At 40.7% G+C, this 19,273-nt stretch overlaps 1 protein-coding gene across 7 annotated transcripts in view; it reads right to left on the reverse strand.

The window, feature by feature from the left end:
- The window catches only part of UPF2 (UPF2 regulator of nonsense mediated mRNA decay), a 110,630-nt gene extending 98,947 nt beyond the window's left edge, over positions 1-11,683 (reverse strand). The window contains exons 1-4 of one of the 7 annotated variants that reach the window (XM_090041777.1): positions 11,535-11,672; positions 8,846-8,918; positions 7,318-7,694; positions 5,761-6,540 (exon numbers count right to left, since the gene is read on the reverse strand). In XM_090041777.1, coding sequence (XP_089897903.1) covers positions 5,761-6,540; positions 7,318-7,676 — 1,139 coding nt within the window. In that variant the 5' untranslated portion in view covers positions 7,677-7,694; positions 8,846-8,918; positions 11,535-11,672. The other 6 variants (XM_090041781.1, XM_090041778.1, XM_090041779.1 and 3 more) reach the window with 6 other exon arrangements.
- Between the last annotated feature and the right edge of the window lie 7,590 nt (positions 11,684-19,273).

Raw genomic sequence — 19,273 nt, forward strand, 5'->3', positions numbered from 1 at the left:
TGCCCTGAAGGTGCCACAGAGTATCACCAATGTTAACACTGTTAGGTATCCACAGGCGATTCACAGGATAAATTTAAACCTAGAGATTTCAAATTAAAAATCCATATAATTGTGGTCCGAGTTCTTTGCAACAGAAAAACTAAGAGCTGGCATTTTCCAAGGGGTCCCTCAAGTTTCTCTCAGGGCACCTTGAGTCTAAGAAGATTGACAACCACTGCTATAAGTTTTGCACAAGCTGGGATACAGGACTGTCCCACATATACTTTCCTTTGTCCTTAATATTCTCCCTCTTACACCAGTAGTTTATGGTGACTGGAGGGTCACACTGAAGGCTAAGGATTGACCTCTTCATCCAGAATCTCTCTAGCTATACAACCTGTTACACATGACCACAGACAACACATGGGCTAGAAGGCAACTGTGAACAAGGCCCAATGTTCATTTTCACAATGAAGCCAACACAGTATTATTTTATCTAGTAATCCTCTTTGATTTGTTTTATAGTAGTTTGAATGGTATTTTGGGGGTAATACTGACTGGTTGTTACCACAGACAGACGCTGTTCAAAAGCCAATTCAAAACACAAAAGCCAGCTATTTGCAATAAAATGAGGTCTCCATAACTCTTAGAACAAGGAGTGCATGACTCTGTTCATCCTCCTCAATTTTTAACAACAAAAAAGCTCCACCACTGCATGTTCTTGAGAATATCTTTTTCCTAATGGTTAATAATGGGAAATAAATTTCCAGGCAAGAATAAGAGCTTTTGTGTTTCATCCAGGTAAACTTAAACAGTTTAAGGAAAATCCCCTCTCCTACATAAGGGGAGAGAGGAGCTCAGCAGAGGTTTTGCTTGCTGGGGACCAAAACGTCTAGAAGGCATTAACATGCCTTCAATAAAAGCTCAGTAATAATTTTCAGCAACCGTTTCCTGCCACTTGCACCCTCCATTATAAAAGAGGTGACAACTACCCAAAGCATGGGGTTGCATGAGAGAGAGAGAGAGAGAGAGAGAGAGAGAGAGATCAGTGGCTCTACTCAAGGATGTGCATCAATCAATAGAAGGCCCAAAAGCTCAGGTTTGTTACACAAATACCAAGATGACATTGTCATTTGAACAGATCTGTTCAATTAACAAGATTTTATTAGAGTTAAATATACTGCTGCAGTTTTGTAAACCCAAACACTGAAGCCTTTGACTATGTGAGCACTAAAAACAGAAAGAGAAACAAAACTAGCCAGGAACAGACCATAACAGAAGTAAACTTAGACGAAATATTTTAAAAAAATAATTAAATACCCGTGAAAAGAATAAATTTGGTATCTTGAAGGATTCTGTTTCACACACAAGTACAAGTATTTAATGCAACTTATTTTTGTCATTCCTTTAACTAATTTCACAAAAAAAGATAAAACCTTTCATTAAGTTACTACACACTATAGATTTGTTGATTTTCTAGGACTCATGAATGAAGTGTTTTATTACAGCATCGTTTTATGCTATTTACACCTTAGCAGTAAATGAACATCATTTCTTTGACAATAAACACTGCAGCAGTTAGGGATATTTTCATCTTAAACAGTTTAATACTGTGCTCTGACTCCCAAATATATTTATAGACTAGCTCAATATAAATTGAAAATTGTTTTCAACCAATTGGATTCCTCTTTTCAAACCGTTTATGTGCTTCTTTGTTCATTTACGAATGCAATAAACCTTCTAAAGGTGTGCTTCACTCAAGTGCCACCCATACACAAAAAATGTTTAAAAGATTACCACACTTGAATTGAACTCAAGTTGGACAGCTCCTCAAAAAGACTGGGTTATGCACACTAGCATAACTCTTCAGCTGTTAGTAAAGCCGGTCATGCTTTGAATATTACACAGAAGTAGCAGATCTGCTGAAAGTGCTATTTTTACAGCCACGTTAAAAAGAACAGATTCTATGTTAAATTCTAGTACATGTTCAAACTTTTCACTGGCCAGAATTTGGTCATGCCTTTCAAATCTAATGAGCTTCCTCCTAATATAGCTATAAATGTGCTAACCAAGTTAAGCAGAAATAGGCTTTTCTCCAATACCAAGGCAAAATGCTATTTTAAAACCCAACTATTTAATAAAAAGTTCTCTCCAAATGAATCTAAATGATCCTGCAGAACACCTCAGCACCAGAACAGAGCCCTGTACTCTAGGTTGTATAAACGAAAATATTTAAAGCATCAAAACCTTCACAGATTTCTCTCTCATTTTAATTCTCAACTTTCTTTGTAACGGGGGGGTGGGGGAGACAGACAGACGACGACTTAGTTTCTCATTATATAGTTTGGGGTCTAGCATTCAATAGCAGCTGTGTAACTGAAAGACCTAAGTACCTGTTTACTAAACTATGCATCGATTCTAAGATAATGCATTTACATGAAGCCAAGACAATTTTGAATTTAAGACTACCCCCCCAATAATCAGACTAATGCATTTTCCATGTACAGAATCTAAATACTGGAGGGTCATCTTAAAGTTTGTCCCCTGACCCTTGTGACAAGGAAAGCAGTGGCAGGTGGGCAAGCAGCCTGATCCTTGCACTCCTCACACCGCTTGCCTTCACTCCCCTGGCACCTGCCCTCCTGCTACCGTCTCCCTGGCAACTTGCTTCCCCCTGGCGACTGCCCATCTGGCTGCTGGATAATTAAAGGCAGCATACAATCATAGATTCATAGATTGTAAGGGACTGAAAGGGACCTCGCAAGGTCATCGTTTCCAGCCCCCTCCCCTAGGCAGGAAAGACAACTGGGGTCAGATGACCCCAGAGAGGGGACTGTCCAGTCTCCTCTTGAAGATTTCCAGGGTAGGCAATTGCACTACCTGTGGAGGGAGCTTATTCCACAGTCTGGACACCCTAACTGTGAAGAAGTTTTTCCTAATGTTAAGCCCAAAAACGGTCTTCCAGGAGGTCGTGGCCTTTACTCCTGGTTTTCCCCAAGGGTGCCCTGGTGAACAGTTGTTTGCCAAGCCCTTGATGTAGTCCCCTGATACAGCTGTAAGCTGCTACCAGGTCTTTTTCAGGCTGAAGAGGCCCAAGTCCCTCAGCCTTTCCTCATATGGCTTGCCACGCAAGTCTCTGATTATACCAGCGGCTCTTCTCTGGACTCTCTCAAGCTTCTCCACATCCTTGTTAAAGTGCAGTGCCCAGAACTGGACGCAATACTCCAGCTGCGGTCTCACCAGTACTGAGAAATGCAGAAGAATCACTTCCTTGGCTTTGCTTGAAATGCATGAGTTGCTGCATGCCAAAGTATTGTTTGCTCTACTGGCTACAGCATTGCACCAACAGCTCATATTCATACTATGGTCTGTGATTACTCTTAGGTCCTTTCAGTTGTGGTGCTACTCAGTTTGGCGCCACCAAGCCTGGAAGTATATTGGGGATTGTTCATGCCCAGATGAAGTTCCGCACTGAGAAGTGTAAAGTGCTCCAATTGGTTCTGACTCACTCAACTTGCCAGCCCAATTCAGTCAGGCAATCTTCAAGAGTGACCACACTCCCCCATAACTTGGTGTCGTCTGTGAACTTGGCCAGCGAGCTCTTCACCCCCACATCCAAGGAACTGATAAAGATGTTGAAATGCAGAGGAACAAGCACCAACCCTTGAGGGACATCACTGGCCACTTCTTGCCAGGATGACACAGATCCATTCATTACAACTCTCTGGGTCCTTCCCACTTAACTGTTGAGCAGTTAAGCCCACAATCCTCCAATTTTCCTGTGAGAACATCACGGGATACCACATCAAAGGCCTTTTGAAAGTCTAGGTATACAATGTTGATCTCCTGTCTCTTACCAATCTCATCTTCTACAATCAGGTGGATAAGGCAAGACCTGCTCACGATGAAGCCATGCTGGCTATCATTCAGAATCCTACCTTCTGCAAGCCTATTGCACAGACTCCTTGATGAATGTTTCCAGGATTTTCCCTGGGATAGAAGTTAAGCTAACTGGCCTATAGTTGCTTTTGCCTCTCTCCTCCCTTTCTTGAAGATGGGCACAACATTAACCCTTTTTCAGTCTTCAGGGACCTCCCCCGAGCACCACAAATTTTGGAAGAGTTCACCAGGGGTCCCATGATGACTTCAGCCACCTCCTTCAGCACTCTCGGATGAAGTTCATCTGGTCCTGCTCACTTATAAGTGTCTAATTTTTCTACCTAATCGTGGACCAGCTCAACATCTACAATAGAAAGGTGGTCATTCCCAGCATGCCCATTCTGAACTTTATCTAGTATGATTTTTCCCTTAGTCCAGTGAAACACTGAAGCAAAGTAGTCGTTCAGGAGTTCAGTTTTCTCCTGAGTGTCGGTAACCAGCTGTCCTGTGTTGTTAAGCAATGGCCCTACACTTAAAAGACGTAAAACATTAGTTGGACTTGCCAGGTCTATTAAAAACCCTCTTTAAATGCAAATACAAATGCAGAGGATAAAAAAGGGGAAAGTCATAAATACTTAGGAAATCAAATCAGACCGAAATGGTAACCTAATTTTCCCTGATATTCTTCTTATATTTATCTTTGTCCCAGACTCAGCTATAGTTACAGCAGTTTATATAATAAAAGTTAACATTCATTAAATTACTTACATGGTGACACAAAGAAAAACAGACATGCACACACGTACACTCTTAAGAAGTACTACTACAGAATCCAACTTATCCAGAGTAACTGCCTGATAGGAATGGGCTATGACAAAGACCCGATTTTCTCTCTTACACCCATTGTTAAATTGCTTAGACCCAACATTAAAATTTGTTCATGCCAAAATTTTCTACTGCTTACATTTTCATCTGGATTTCAGGCCTAAAAGACTGGAAATGTTTACATCCAGTTTTTTGTACTGGATACTACAAACCTGTGCAGTTTGACTGAGTCCATGTTACAGAGGCAGCATTTTTACTTAAGGGTCTTATCAATATCTGAAAACAGTCACTTGCTTAACTCTGACATTAGAATTATTCTAGGAATGCAAGAATTGCCACATCACATCAATCAATCTACTTACAACCAGAACGACACTTGACACTTAAGAGGAAAGTGGACAGTTATTCATCAACACGTCCATGACGAAAGTCTCTTTCCAAGGTTAGAATATTTAGGTGACCTAATTCCTGAAGTATGAAGGTTGATTTTGTCCAATTTAATATCTGGAGTTCAAGTTTAAAAGGGAAAAGTAAATTTAAGCCAATCTATTACAACCGAAAGGATTTTTCTACTAAAAACTTATTTTTACCCCCTATATTCAGATCTTTACTGACAAGGTTGCCACACAAAAAAAAACAAACAAAGAAAAGCCATGTTAGTATATGCTCCATAAGAAATGTGGGTGAGGAAGGAGAGATCAGTATGTGCTAAGTGGTAAAGGACTACATCATCTGGGAAAGAAATATTAATCTCAAGCTGCTAAGGAAATGTTACAAAAAAATGGTAGCGAAAGAAAAAATTAGAACCAGGGGGAAGGGGTGGGGGGTTACTTAGCAGTTTCCTTTTTTAAATATTTAAAATGAGTGCCTTGTTATCGCTTTGTATTCAAAACCCTACATAAAAGACTTTTCTCCACTGCTAGTACAGAGCATCTTCTGCAGAAGTATTTTTTCCCCTCCCACACACAGCATGCAAAAAAGTTTTGTTTGAGGGTAAGCTGGAAAAAAAAAAAAATCTAAACATTTTATGAACTCAACTACTTTCTCATTTAATGAAAAACAATGTTTAAATGTCACCTGTTTTGTCTCTCAATATTTTGTAGCTCCCTGTGGTCCCTTTTCAGGTGTTTGGTCAATGATGTAAAATATTCTTTCAACAAATTCTGGAAAGGCTGTTGTTTCTCTGGGCTGATTATCTCACTAGGAGGAAAACTCAGGTTAAACTTCTCTGCAGCATTTTTAACCTTCCTCGGTACCAAGCCAGCAATGTCATCCCCACAATGCCGGCAAAAGCTTATAACCACAGAAACATGAGTGTGGGATTCTCGATCAGCGTTAATAATGTTTTTTAGCTGTTCATAAATTAAAGACAGACCTTCCTTGTCAGTGAAAATCCCAACTATTGTCAATTCTGCAATGAAACGTAAGTCTGTTCTTAGTTTGGTAATGTTGGGAGTTTTCTCCTCTTTCCTTGCTTCAAAATGCTTTTTCCAGGCCTGAAGTAATGAGGGAGCAAAATCAGCATAGCGCTGGTGAAACAGAGAACACAAGTGCACAGCACAGTTCACATCTGATATTTTGAGCTTTGCTTCCACAATGGAAGCTACAGCTTCTGCAATGTACTTGCTTAAATTGAGGCTGTTAAAATCATGGGACAAGGAGTCTCTCTGTTGCTCTGTGATAGTTTTTAGCTTCTTAACAAAAGCTGTGTTCTTCTTCAGACTTGAGTCCAATCTGCTAAAGAAATTTTCCTCAGGGCGGCTGTCTGGTGCACTCTGGTTTTTGCTGCGCAGTTCCTTTCTTGCTTGATGGCGTTCCCAAGCTTCCTGATGGAGCTGATGTGCTTCCTCTTTTTCTCTAAAAAAGAACACAACATTTTTTTTTTAAATCTACTTATTTCTACTACAGATTCCTGAATTTTTACAAATTAACAGTTCTAGGAACCATTTAAAACCAATGCTAATGCATCACAAGTTAATGCATTTTTCAGTTGTAATCTTGTCTTAACAATTCCTGATACTTACTATGCAGTAGTAAACATCTAGCACGTTGTCTTAACATTAAGCAATTCCCAGTAATCCAATGTCTCACTAAGTGGCATGACTGCTTCTAAACTTTACTGAAAACAAGCAAATACCACCCATGTAGAAGATAACAATGCCTGCAAAGTACTGAATGCTTGTTGATTAAAAATGCTGCACAGAGAAGTGCAAATACAAGAATCCTCCTTTTGGAGACTAAAATAGGTCAACAAGGGAACAGAATACAGCTACATTATACAATTGTTTGGAGTATAATAGTTATTATCAAAGGATGAAGCCACTAACCAAAGGATGAAACCATAAAACAGTGGCTTCCTACTCAGCTACTACAGCACCCTGGGGTGCCATAAGTCCCTTTCAAGGACTCTGCCACCAGGTCAAAGTGCCCCATGCACTTTGTACAGAGCCAGATCTGGGAGCAATGGCAGCAGGAGTGGAAGTTCCTGACTGTATTAAATTTATTGACAGAGATGGCGGCATCACCCTGATTAAGAACCACTTTGGTAATCTGTGGCAGTGGTTCTTAACTAGGGTGGTGCTAAACTCTGAAAAGTTATAGAGGGCTCCCACTGCTGTAAACCACAAGTCTTACTTCAGCTGAGCAGCTGCCTCCTCTTGCTGCCGTTTTACTTCCTCTTCTTGTTTCTTTTTCTCCTCTTCTTCAAGCTTTTTCTCTTCCTCCTCCTTCCTTTTCTGCTCCTCCTCAGCTTTTATTTTGTCCTCCTCCTTTTTCTTTCGCTCCTTGTCTTCTTTTTTCCTTTTATCCTCTTCCAGTTTTTTCTTTTTATCTTCAGATGTCTTTAAGGCCTCTCTCTTCATGCCAACCTTGACATCATCTTTTGGTTTATCTCTACTGCTCACTGGTCGCCTTTCACTGAAGTCTTTATCTTTGTTATTTAACGAAGATTCTTTTTCTTCCATATTTGCTGGCTTTTTGCGCTCAGCTGGCATTATGTTATCCAGGCAAATCTATAGAAATACAGGAATATCACCATTTTTACTGTACTATTAAAATACAAATTAGTTTTCATCGTATTTCAATATTTTCTGTATAATACTTGATTTAAAAACTGCACCATTTGGTTAAAATATTAAGTGAAATCAATGAGGTGAACTTGGTAAATAATATGCATGCAACGTGTACTAGTCTGTTACATTATTCCCATTTCCCGAGGCTCAGGACAAGGAAAATGCTGTTTTGGCAAAAAATCTAAATGCCTGTAACAGCTTTTGGCATGGTCTATAGTATTCTCGTCAGCCTGAGATGTGAAGTCAGATGACTGTTTGAAGCTGCCATAACCTGAGCAAGAACAAGCACTCTAGTAATAATAATTTAAAAAAAAAAACAAAAAACCACCAGCCCTGTCAGTGCCAAGAAACTGCTAAAAAAAACAAACAAAAAACAACAACAACAACAAACAAGAACCTCTACTTGTCAAAGAAGGGTTTCCTAAAATTCTTTCCCCTTTCTGTAACATGCTGCAAAAAATATTTTACTGTCCGTGCAATTTACCTTGAAATTACTGATGTATTAAATACTGTTCTGAATTTTTGGATCCTGAAGGATCCTACCTCTTACAGTGGAACATTTATGCACCAACATCAGGGCCTCAATTTTACAAATGTGAATGTATGTGCTCACCTTCAGTCCCACTGTTACTACTCACATACATATGCTTAACCACATAAACACAGGCATTTGCAGAATTAGGATCAAGGGGAAAAGTTTATTATTCCTAATTAGAGTAAGTCATACTCTTACACTACACTCTTTCTGCAATTCAAACTTTTAGGGAGTTGCTGTTAAAATTTAAAGTTTCCTAGCCAATCTTTAGTTATTTTACTAACTTAAAATTGTCAGAACTGATAGTATTAAAAACAAATGACTATTAGACTTTTGTCTACCTTCCCATTCATTTTAAGTCATGAAAACAAACTAGTCAAGTTTATGTTCCCAGTTTGAATGAAATGTCTGAGCGATAAAAGAAAAGTCCCCTGGTTGTTTTCATTCTCATAATTATTACACTGGAAATGAATAAAGTAATGAACATTGAGAACTCAGAAAGTACTTATTTGAAAGAGTGTACATTTGAAGGAAAAAAAAAAAAAAATCACCCCACCTTAAAGCAAATCCTTATTTCTGATTGTTTCCATTTTCTCCCAACAAGAACATTCTTTGGTAATCTTTCCTACCTAGAAGACAGATTGAATACTATATGAACAAAGGGAATTTGGGATATTTTGTAGATATTTGACTGTTTCTTGTGAAGAGTTTTTTAAAGATAGTCTAGCTACAGAACAAAAAAAATTGAAGAAAGAAGCTATGTAAACTTTCCAAATCTGTCCCTTATATGTAAAAGTAGGTCAATTACCATGAAAAATCAATACTTGATCACTTACTGTTTGCAAAGTTCTCACTCACTGCCAACTGTTTGGAAAAGGTGGTTGTTTTGTTGGGACTTGTGAAATTTAATTTGTCTTTGTTCAGTTTCCACTGAATACACGTCACTGCAACCACCAACAGATACCAACTCTGGCCCCTACTGAACTGACCAAAATGACCAATGGTTAACTACAACTGAAAAGCTCCACAGCTCACTACCAACTGCCCTTCTCAGGCAGCAAATATTATGTTATTTTTACTTTTTATTTTATCCTGCATCATTTTAAAATAACTTTAGTATGAAATCAGTACATTTAAAAGACTTCATACTAGAAGCCAGATGTGCAACTGGATCTGGGATGGGTTCTAGGAAGGTCCTAGATTCCATCTTTTTTAACCCAATTATAAGATCTGGTCGTCCAAATATTTTGCTGCAAAACTCAATGTTTAGAGTTCAGGAGACTAAGCTCACAGAAGGTACATCATGAAGGCCACATTCATCCTAGAGCTCTCCTCAGTTTGTTTTTACAGTCTGAATGGGGGCCTTCCTACATTTTCGGGTCATTTGAGCATCCCATTGATAAGATCAGAGTTCATTTTAATACTAAACAGAAATCTTTCAGAAAATACAGGAAACAGCTATTAATTTAAAACAACCTTTATCCAAATGTTATAATTATAGCAAAAAGATGTTTGAAAAGAATACATTTAGAGCTCAGGTTAAAAGCAAACAGCTGAAAGACATAAAATTAAGAAGAAGTTGTTAAAAAAACGAACCTAAGCTTTAAAAAAAAAAAAAAGTATAAACTACAAGCATGGTCTTTTGGTAAAGAACTGCTTGGCCCAGCATGACCCTTCTGGCTCACATCTGATGCAGAGAAACTTAAGACTGTCTAGCAAAGTGATCTCTGATATTAGCAGTTTTGTGACCAATACATTCAGGCTGATATTCAGAAATTTGATCCCTGGTCCACTGAACTGGACGTATGAATGTAACAGAGGGGCAGACATAACTCAGGATGTGGTGGACCAGATAAGGACTATTTATTATTACTCATGACAAGGAAAACAACTTGAATAGTGATGTATAGTTTTACCCTGATGACAAAGGTAACAAAGAAATGCATCCAGATGCTTGTGCATGCATGCGCCTACAGAGGGGGGGACTGACAGTTAGACACATGCATGTGTTAAAACCAAAGGGTGCTAAGAAACCACAGCTCAGACAACCAATATGATATTGTTTTTACTTTTATTGTATCCAGCATCATTTTAGTTTATCAACTCAGAGCTGGATGGTAGAAACAAGAGAATGGGATAAGGAAGCCAGAATTCAGGGACTCGTCACGGCAAATAAATTGCTTTCTAGGTCCCTCCTTTTTAAACATTTGCTTCGTTTTGAATGCCATCACACAACGCTGTAATGGTTTTCACTAATGCATTTTCCATCCCAACTCAATCTTTAAGCTTGTCTCCAGAATATGTTCGTTTCCCACGTTTTAATTCTTCACGACAACTTTGATGTGCAAAAACGTTCTGTAGCTTCGTTCGCTGGAAAGCAGGTAACAGAAACCGTCTGCATGAGGCCACCTGTTGAGTCGGAGAGGCACAGGATCCAGCCCTGCCCCTCCCCAACATCATCTCACAGGCCCAGGGAAGAAGAAATTCAAATATACACTAGTCCCTTCTACCCCGGAGATGCCCAAAGGGTCATATTGGCTGCTCGAGCCATGGTTTCTTAGCACGCATTGGCTTTGTAAACTGTCAGCCCCCTGTCCTCGAAAGACACACACGTGCTTCTGGATGCAATCTAAATCACACCTGGGCACAAGTATCTCTGACCTTTGGCATCAGCCTGCAAGGTCCCTTCCAGCCCCCGACAGCTACAAAACAGTAATATCGCGCAGGCCGCTGCCGCCGCGCACATGCGGGAAAGTGGAGGTCCTCGTGGCAAGACACCCCCTTCCACAAAGGGGGCCAAGTCGCCAGTTTCGCAGGACGACGTCGCTAACGCCCATCAGCCCCCGACGAAAGCATTGACACAAGTAGAGACGGCTGCCCACAACTCTTTGGCTTCCCCCCCCCGCCCTACGAAAGTGAGGGGAGCTTTTCCCCAACCCTTCCTGCCCTGCTCCGGGAAGTTTTGCGTGGGTCACGCAGAACTTCCCACGACGAGGGACCCAGGACCGGGGGCACCCAAATCTGGTGCCTGAATCCCCCCCGGCTGCACTGGGAGATAGAAATGTATCCCCCCGCCCCACCCCCACCCCCGGGCGCAGACGCGGAACCGAGGCGGCCGCGGGAAACCCCCGGGCCGCGCCCCAGCCCCCGCCCCTCCCGGGCACGACGTTAGCGCGGGCCGCGCCCCGGCCCCCAACAGCCCCGCCGCGCCCCGGCCCCTCACCCGCGGGGGGCGGGGTGGTTACCTCTCCCCGCCCGGGCGGACATGGGCGCTCCGCTGCCCCGACTCTGCCAGCGCCTGCCCCCGACAAGCCCCCGCGAGGTGGCCGCCGCGCCGCCTGAGCACAGCCCCAGCCCGCCCCACGCCCGTCGCCGCCGCCAGCAAGCGGGGACGGAGCAGCGGGACAGGCGCTGCCGCTGTGGTCGCGGGGCGGGTAGCGTCAGGCAGCGCGCGGGGCAGCCCCACCGGGGTCCTACGGGCGGGGAGCGCCCAACCGCCGCGGAGCGGTGACGTCACTACGCGGGGCCACGGCGCGTCAGCGGGAGGCGGGTGACGTCATGTCGCGACAGGGGACGTTCTATGGAGCGCAGCTGGGTCTGATCCCTGCCTGGGAGCGCTGGACTGGGACCGTGGGGAGGTCACCAGTGATTCACAGCGGTCCGTCCTGGTTGTCTCCGATTTAAAAAAAACAAAACCCTAATTTTCAGTGAAAGAAAAGTAACCCCAAATCCACATTTTTCCATGATTAAAATTAAACAGGACACACACGGAGTTTCATTTTAATCATGGAAAGATATGGGATTTGGGGTTACTTCTTTTTTTTTGATCCCTAATTTTTGGTTAAAGTAACCCCAAATCCACATTTTTCCATGATTTAAATTAAACACTACTGATATATAGCGCTTGCTGTCTTGATACACAGATAGATCTGTTGATAGATATAGTGAGGATTCATTTAAATCATGGGAAAATGTAGATTTGGGACTACTTTTTTAAAACATCCCCAATTTTCAGTTAGAGAAAAATAACCCCAAATCCACATTTTCCCATGATTTAAAACAAACAAACAAACAAACACACTGCTAATAGAAATTTAGATAGATAAGTACAGTGATGTTTCATTTTAAAATCATGGGAAAATGTGGATTTGGGGTTACCTTTTTTAAAAAAAAAAATCCCCAATTTTCAGTTAAGTCAGAGAAAACCAGGATCCTGGCTGATTAAGAACAGTAATAACAATAACACAAGAACAAGCTACTACCTCATGCCATATTACCTGATAATTATTTAACATATTTTCTCTTCTGATGTTATACTTTAGTATGAACCTTTTCTTTATGTAATTAAATTAGTACCATTAGTCTTAGTCATTCATTGTATTTGAAGTTTGTAGCCTATGTTTATGTTCCTAGATTATGTCCACTCAGCGCACTCCAAATTCTGGAATTTGGTTTTATTCCTATTCTGGAATATCAGAACAAAGTCTCATTTTAAATTTTCTCCTCAGTTGGGTTTTCCATGGAGGACTCCCCAAGGCCAAGGGACAGGACAAACGGGTACAAAGAGATATATATCCAGTCTTTCATATGTACATGACCAACTTGACATGACATGAGTGAGCCAGAAAAAAAATAATTCTGTCTCTGCAAAGTTCTAGCAACTGACAAGTAGTCATAAAAATTAAATCAAGAAGTGCCCTGTTATCCTATCCGGTTGCCCAGTTACAGCAGTACTTCGCACTCCTGTTGCTGTTTCAGTCTCAGCCTCTCAAAGGATCTCACAAATATTGATTTAACTACATAATAACATGTTTGCTAAAAACATTCACGAGCCTAAGCCACACTACTGACTACTAACTATAGCAGTGGCCATGTTTCTCCAGTTTTAGTTGAAACTGACCCAAACTACAAAATTCAAACTTATTGTTTGAACAGTCCAAAGCTTGCAAGTGCCGGGATGCAAGAATTTGGCTCTATTTACTATATGAGTAAGAACTAATGGTGCATTGATTCTTGTTCCAAACAATTCTTTGGTTTTAGCTGGTCTGAGGCCTGCCTTATTTTTTAATTAAAACAAAACTTCATATGGTACTAGGTTTATGATAATAAGCATGAAAAAAACATTTGATCATAAGAACATTCCCTGGCTACAAAATGACTTTGACAGATGTAGCAAAGCTGTTCAGCTGTTAAAACTCGTAGTCCAACAGCAAGAGTCAGCACAAACTGAAAAGACTGTGCGTGTGGTTTAATGATGCAGGACCAGACAAGTTTTTTCAGAAACACTCTCTACCTCTCAGTGTTCAACTCAGTTGCAGAAACTCCTAAGAAACTTTGCAGCAGGGTTAAAAAGGCAATGTAAAATATGGCACAAGCATTGAGTATTATTTATGAATTTTACACCAGTTTCCCTGTTAGCCATAGATGGACCCCTTGCTTGATTTCTAAAATATAAGGATTTACCTGCCCAAGTCAGCTATATTTACCAAAAAGTAGATGATCCAGATACAAAGTTAAGGAAGTGTATTCCCAGTAGAGAAGTCTGCACTTTTCCTGCTTGATCTTTCTTCACTGGTACTACTAGTTGTGCAACCTGCAAGGAGTTGTTTCTAAAGGATCCAGTTCTGCCCAGCTCATTTGGAGCAAGTAGGGCCAACTTTATCGCTGGTATAACTTCCCTGACAAATGAAATTTCACCAACAAAGAATTTGGCCTGTTATCTTCACAAATGATTGGATTAGGCTGAAGATATTTTGTCATTAGTATTCCTGGCTGAAAATAACAACCCCTTCCTTCTTAATTGGTGAGAATCTCTTTTATAAAGGCAAAAGCATGCTGGGTGGAGAGCTGGTCTTACTGACTAAAAATAGATTTCAGGTTTGTGTTCTGGTTCCTCCTCCTCCCAGCATTTTATGCTAGGATCCTATAGACCATTGTCCCACCTTAAGTACTTGTGAGGTGTCCAAATTACAACCCCCCAGTAGTTTCAGCAAATTTAAGTTAATTGTCATTCAGGATGTAAGTGTAAATAACTGCCTGCCTCAACAACTTTTTTTTGATGGAGCCAAAGCCTAGGACAATCAGCCCCCCCCACCAGAAAAACCCAGCTTCTATTTTTAGCTACAGAGTAGAAATTTCAGCCAAAAATCCCCTTTTCTGTCTCTCTGTTTCACAGAGCATATTCAAACAAAACCATACAAAGAGAGACCAATCCTGAGGCTTGGTAGAGCTTAGTTGCTAATGCTATACCATCAGCAAGGCCCTGGCAAAAACATAGGACTTAAAGTACCAAGAGGCAAATTGGCCTCCCCAGAGCACAAAGGGCACCTATACACCTGACAGAGGTCTGCTGATTAGCATGTGTCAGAGCAGACTCAATTAAGCAACTCTGCCAGAGTACTAATTAACACACTCCAGCTGCCTCTGCATCACACCTATTCAGCGTCCCCCTGTTTCAGAATGGCAGCAGGGGTGCTTTAATTAAAGCTCCTTGAACAAGCTTTAGTTAAAGTGCCCCTGCTGCCATGTTGAAGCTCAGGATGCTAAATAAAAATGAGGCTGTGGGTGCTTTAATTAGATCAGCTATAAGAGTCACTGTAATTAAAGTCCATCCTGTCCCTGCCCCCCAAACACATATATAGATACCCAGAGTGTTCTCATCTGGATCCTAAAAAAAAAACCCAAAAAAACAAAAAACCAATGAGTGACCTGGAGGATTTCAGGAAATCATGGCAGAACTAATCAAATATTTTAAGCCTGGAACTAACAGAAATCTTTCCACTAGTCTTTTAGGTGATTTATTCAGAAATTCATAGGCTTTTTAGGCCAGAAGGTAATGTTTTGATAAGATAGCCTTAACTGGAACATATATTCTAGAAAAACATACAATCTTAATTTAAGAATTTCAGTGGTAGGGAATCCACCATAGCCCTTGATAAGCTGTACTCATGGTTAATTGCCTTTATCATTAAATATTTATACCTTGAGTAATTTAAATTTCTTGCTATTCAGTTTTGTTTTACTTTGCCCGTTTGGTTGAAGAGACATTTCTTATCAGATTTCTGTTCCCCATATTCCTCATGGATCCACGTTCGCAACCATGCTGTTTAATGCTTTTGTTCGTGACCGTGGTATGAGACTAGAATTGTCCTCCTGTAATTGTGGATGACACAGTTGGGACATATTGCCAATATGGCGAAGGATTGGATTATTATACAGGAAGAACTGGATAATGCTCTGGAGTCGAGCATTAAAAAGAGTGTGAAATTTAATGTGAAATGTAATTGTATAAAGTCAATCCATGCACTTAGGGAAAATACCGAGTGCATCTTCTGTAAAATGGAGATTCATAAACTGAAGGCAGTGTACATCTTGCATGTATTGAATGATCATGAGCCACTAGTGTGATGCAGCCATGAAAAAATCCATGGTGGATCAGGCACATTTGTTTTTAGGAGACAGGAATACCTAAGCACCACTGCTCAAGGCATTAGTTAATCCCTATTTAGAATACTGTGTGCAGTGCTGGTCAAAAGCATGAATTGGAACAGGTACAGAGAAGGATTACTGGGATGGGAAGAAGAATGGAGAACATAGCCTTTCAGAAGTGATTAAAAGAGCTTGCTTGGTTAGCTTAAAGCAGCATTTCTCAGCCTGTGGGTCATGACCCAAAAGTGGGTTGCAAGAATATATGAAAGGGTTGCAAACAAATTTTAAAACATGGATTCTCCTTTAAAGGAGAAACACCATGGCTTTTCCCTTGCAGGCTGGAAGAGGTCCAGCCTGCAGGGGGCTGCTTGGGGGCCCCTATGCCCCACACACTGGGGAGTCTGTGGGCAGGGGGCAGCAAGTCAGGAATGAGGGGCGCTGGATCAGGGCTGGCCATCGATGTTTACAAATGAGTCCTGGTACAAAAAAGGTTGAGAATCACTGGCTCAAAGAACGAAGCCTGAAAGAGGGTATGATTCCTCTTTACAAAAACATGAATGGGCTGAATATTAGGGAGGTAGAATTCTGTTTAAGTTGAAGAGCAATATTGGCATACAATATAAAAAGTGGTCACAGACAAATGTAGACCGGGAATTTGGTGAAGGCTTATAACCAAAAGAGGACTGAAGCTTTGGAATGACCTTCCAAAAAAAAAAAAAAATAGTCAAGGCAAAGAACCTGAATTGCTTCAAGATGCAGCTCCATCCATTTATGAATGGTCCTTTTATCATATGATGTGACATGGGCATCCTTGATGTAATAATCTCAGCTTGTTGCATGTGGATTTGAGTTTTTAGTATCCCCATGAAAGTGGTGAAAGGAAACTGGGTAGAATATGTCAGGAATTATTTGAGCAGGGTGGACAGTTATTTCAGCTGAGGGACCACTTAATGACTTTCAGTGAAATATCGAGGGCTGCCCTCCCCGCTGATTGCTATCTTGGGACTGGAGGTCTCACCCCTAACCCCTGATATTTGCCACCAGAAGCCCTTCCCCTTGCCCCGGAAATACTCCTTTTGGGAGGGGAGCTTGCTATCTTGGAACTGGGGAAAAAAAACACCGTATATACTAAAAATCAAACATCTACCATAACACATTTTAATTTTATTTTGAAAAATATTTTTGTCCTGACTTGCACATGTTTGCATCATGTGTATAGAGGTGATTGTGTAATAGCTCAAGATAAACTCCCAGTCCGTGCGCCATTGGGCGGGGCAGGCTCTGTGCTCCCAGATCTGGCCCAGGGGCCATATTTTGCCTGCCCCTGGACTTGAGGCTTCTGCTAGTTGATTGTTGGGGGCCAAGAGGAACTTTTCCCCCTATGAACATGTTACTAGCTTCCACTAGGTTATTTGTCTTCCTCTAAAGCACTGCACCTAGGCCACTGCAAAAGGTGAGCATCTGGCTAGGGTGATCTGGTGCTCCAGAAACTAGGAATATTTATAAGTCTATAGGTGTCTTTTTGATGTGCCTGGATCATCCATAAGTCAAACATTGCCAGATTTGGGGGCAGGCAGCAATTTTCTCCCAGGTCAGATTGGTCAGGACCACTGTGGTTCTTCTCCCCTTCTCTGTAGCGCAGGCCTTGAACCTTTTGAGCGGATCATCCGAGTATCTTTTTACCTGACTAATTTTCTGCCAATGCAGTATCAGGGTGGTTCCCTTATCTCTCCTGCTCTTTACTTGGGTCTGTTGTTACCTTTTATTTCATCGGGTCCTTGTGGTATGTAAGAAGGGCAGAAGTATCCATTTTTGATAAAAGGTTGCCTGCAAACACAGGGACTGGTCTCTGCTCTAGAAAGTCCTTGCTGTCCTTTGTTCCTATGTAGGTGCTGTATATATTGTGATCAAGTCATAACTTTCTCTTTCAGAAGCTGCATAAATCAAGCATTTTCAGTTTCTCACCAGAAAGTGTATTTAATCATCTAATCATCCTTGTGGGTCTCCTCTGAATAGTCTCCAATTTTTCAATGCCCTTCTTGAAGCGTAAACACAAGATCTGGTCTCAGGAGACACCCCCACTGCCAAATACAGAGCTACTGTAACTTTCCCCTTCTATTCTATATTCTCTTGCATATATATATCCAAAAATCGCTTAGCCTTTTTACCAAAAACATACTATGAAGGGTTCTTGTTCAGCTGATTATCTATTGTAACACCTAAGTCCTTTTCAAAGCCACTGCTTTTTAGGATAGAGCTAGGATCTTCCCACTTTTCTGGCTTGTGCTCTTTGTTCTTAGGTGTCTGATCTGACATTTTGCTCTGTTAATATTGTTTGCTTGCATCCAGCACAGCAAGAGATCCATATCCAGGGTGACTTGTCCTCTTCATTCTTTACCACTCACTTCAACTTTATTAGTAATTATTTTATGTGTCCTTCCCAGTTAGTGATAAAATATTAATTAGCCAAAATCTCATCTGTGCAAGCCTTCATCAGGAATACACCCACCAGATGATTTAATTTTATTTTTGAGAGTAACTAGTTAGCCATTTTTAATCAATGTAATATGTGCCACATTGATTTTGTAGTGCTCAGGTTTCTTAAAGAAAATGTTATCTGTTACCAAGTCAAATGCCCTACAAAACTTTAAGGGCTTCTCTGTACTTAAAGAGCTTCTGCCTCTACAGCTGTGCCAGCATAGCTCTGTCTGCAGAGCCACCTTGAGGACACAGAGGTTTTCTGCTAACATATCTATACCTTCTTCATGTGTACATCAAATAAGTCAAGCCAACGTAAGCACTCTTTTGTAGGCATAGTTACATCTGTATCAAGGGTTTTACTGACTTAGGTGTGTCAATTAGGAGATGTAACTTTTAGTTTCATGCAACATTGCTGTGCCAGGAAAACCTTGTAGTATGGAACTGGCCTGAATACATGTAAAGTTCAGCAACCAAATCTGTAATCTCATAAAAACAGAAAATGCATTTTATAAAATAAGAGAGAAATCTTTGCTCTTTGTTTTTCTATTTCTTTTTCCTGTAAGTCAGGCATCTTTTAATGAACAAAGCATTCTTTCTAGATTGCAACAACTAAACATCTAGTTCTTCATTTTAAACAATAAGTCAAGTATATCCATTTGAATTCCTGTTCATGGCTTATCTAGTTAAAAATTGTTTTCAAATGGGTGATATTTGCCTTTTTGAAGCACCAAATATATATCTTGCTGGTTGGGTATTTATTATGATAATGCATAATAAATGGAATAAAACAATGGTCACTTGCACCTAAATAACCATTAACTTTGAATTCTCTGACCACTTCCATTTATCTGTGTAGATGCATGTCAAAATAGAATTTTTCATGTTGGATGAAACATTTTTAATTAAGAAAATGGCATCTATCATTGTTAAACTTTCCAAATACATTTTAGAAGTAATCACTGAGACTAGGAGTTGTTTAAGTAATCCATTTCCACTTAGGACTTTAAAGTGGATACCAGAAACACCTGGAAATTAATGGGAAGTAGAGAAAGAATTCCAAAGTACCTGCTCAAAA

Source organism: Crocodylus siamensis, chromosome 4, assembly GCF_052110815.1.
Source record: "Crocodylus siamensis isolate JL-2025a chromosome 4, ASM5211081v1, whole genome shotgun sequence".
NCBI classification, from domain to species: Eukaryota; Metazoa; Chordata; order Crocodylia; family Crocodylidae; genus Crocodylus; species Crocodylus siamensis.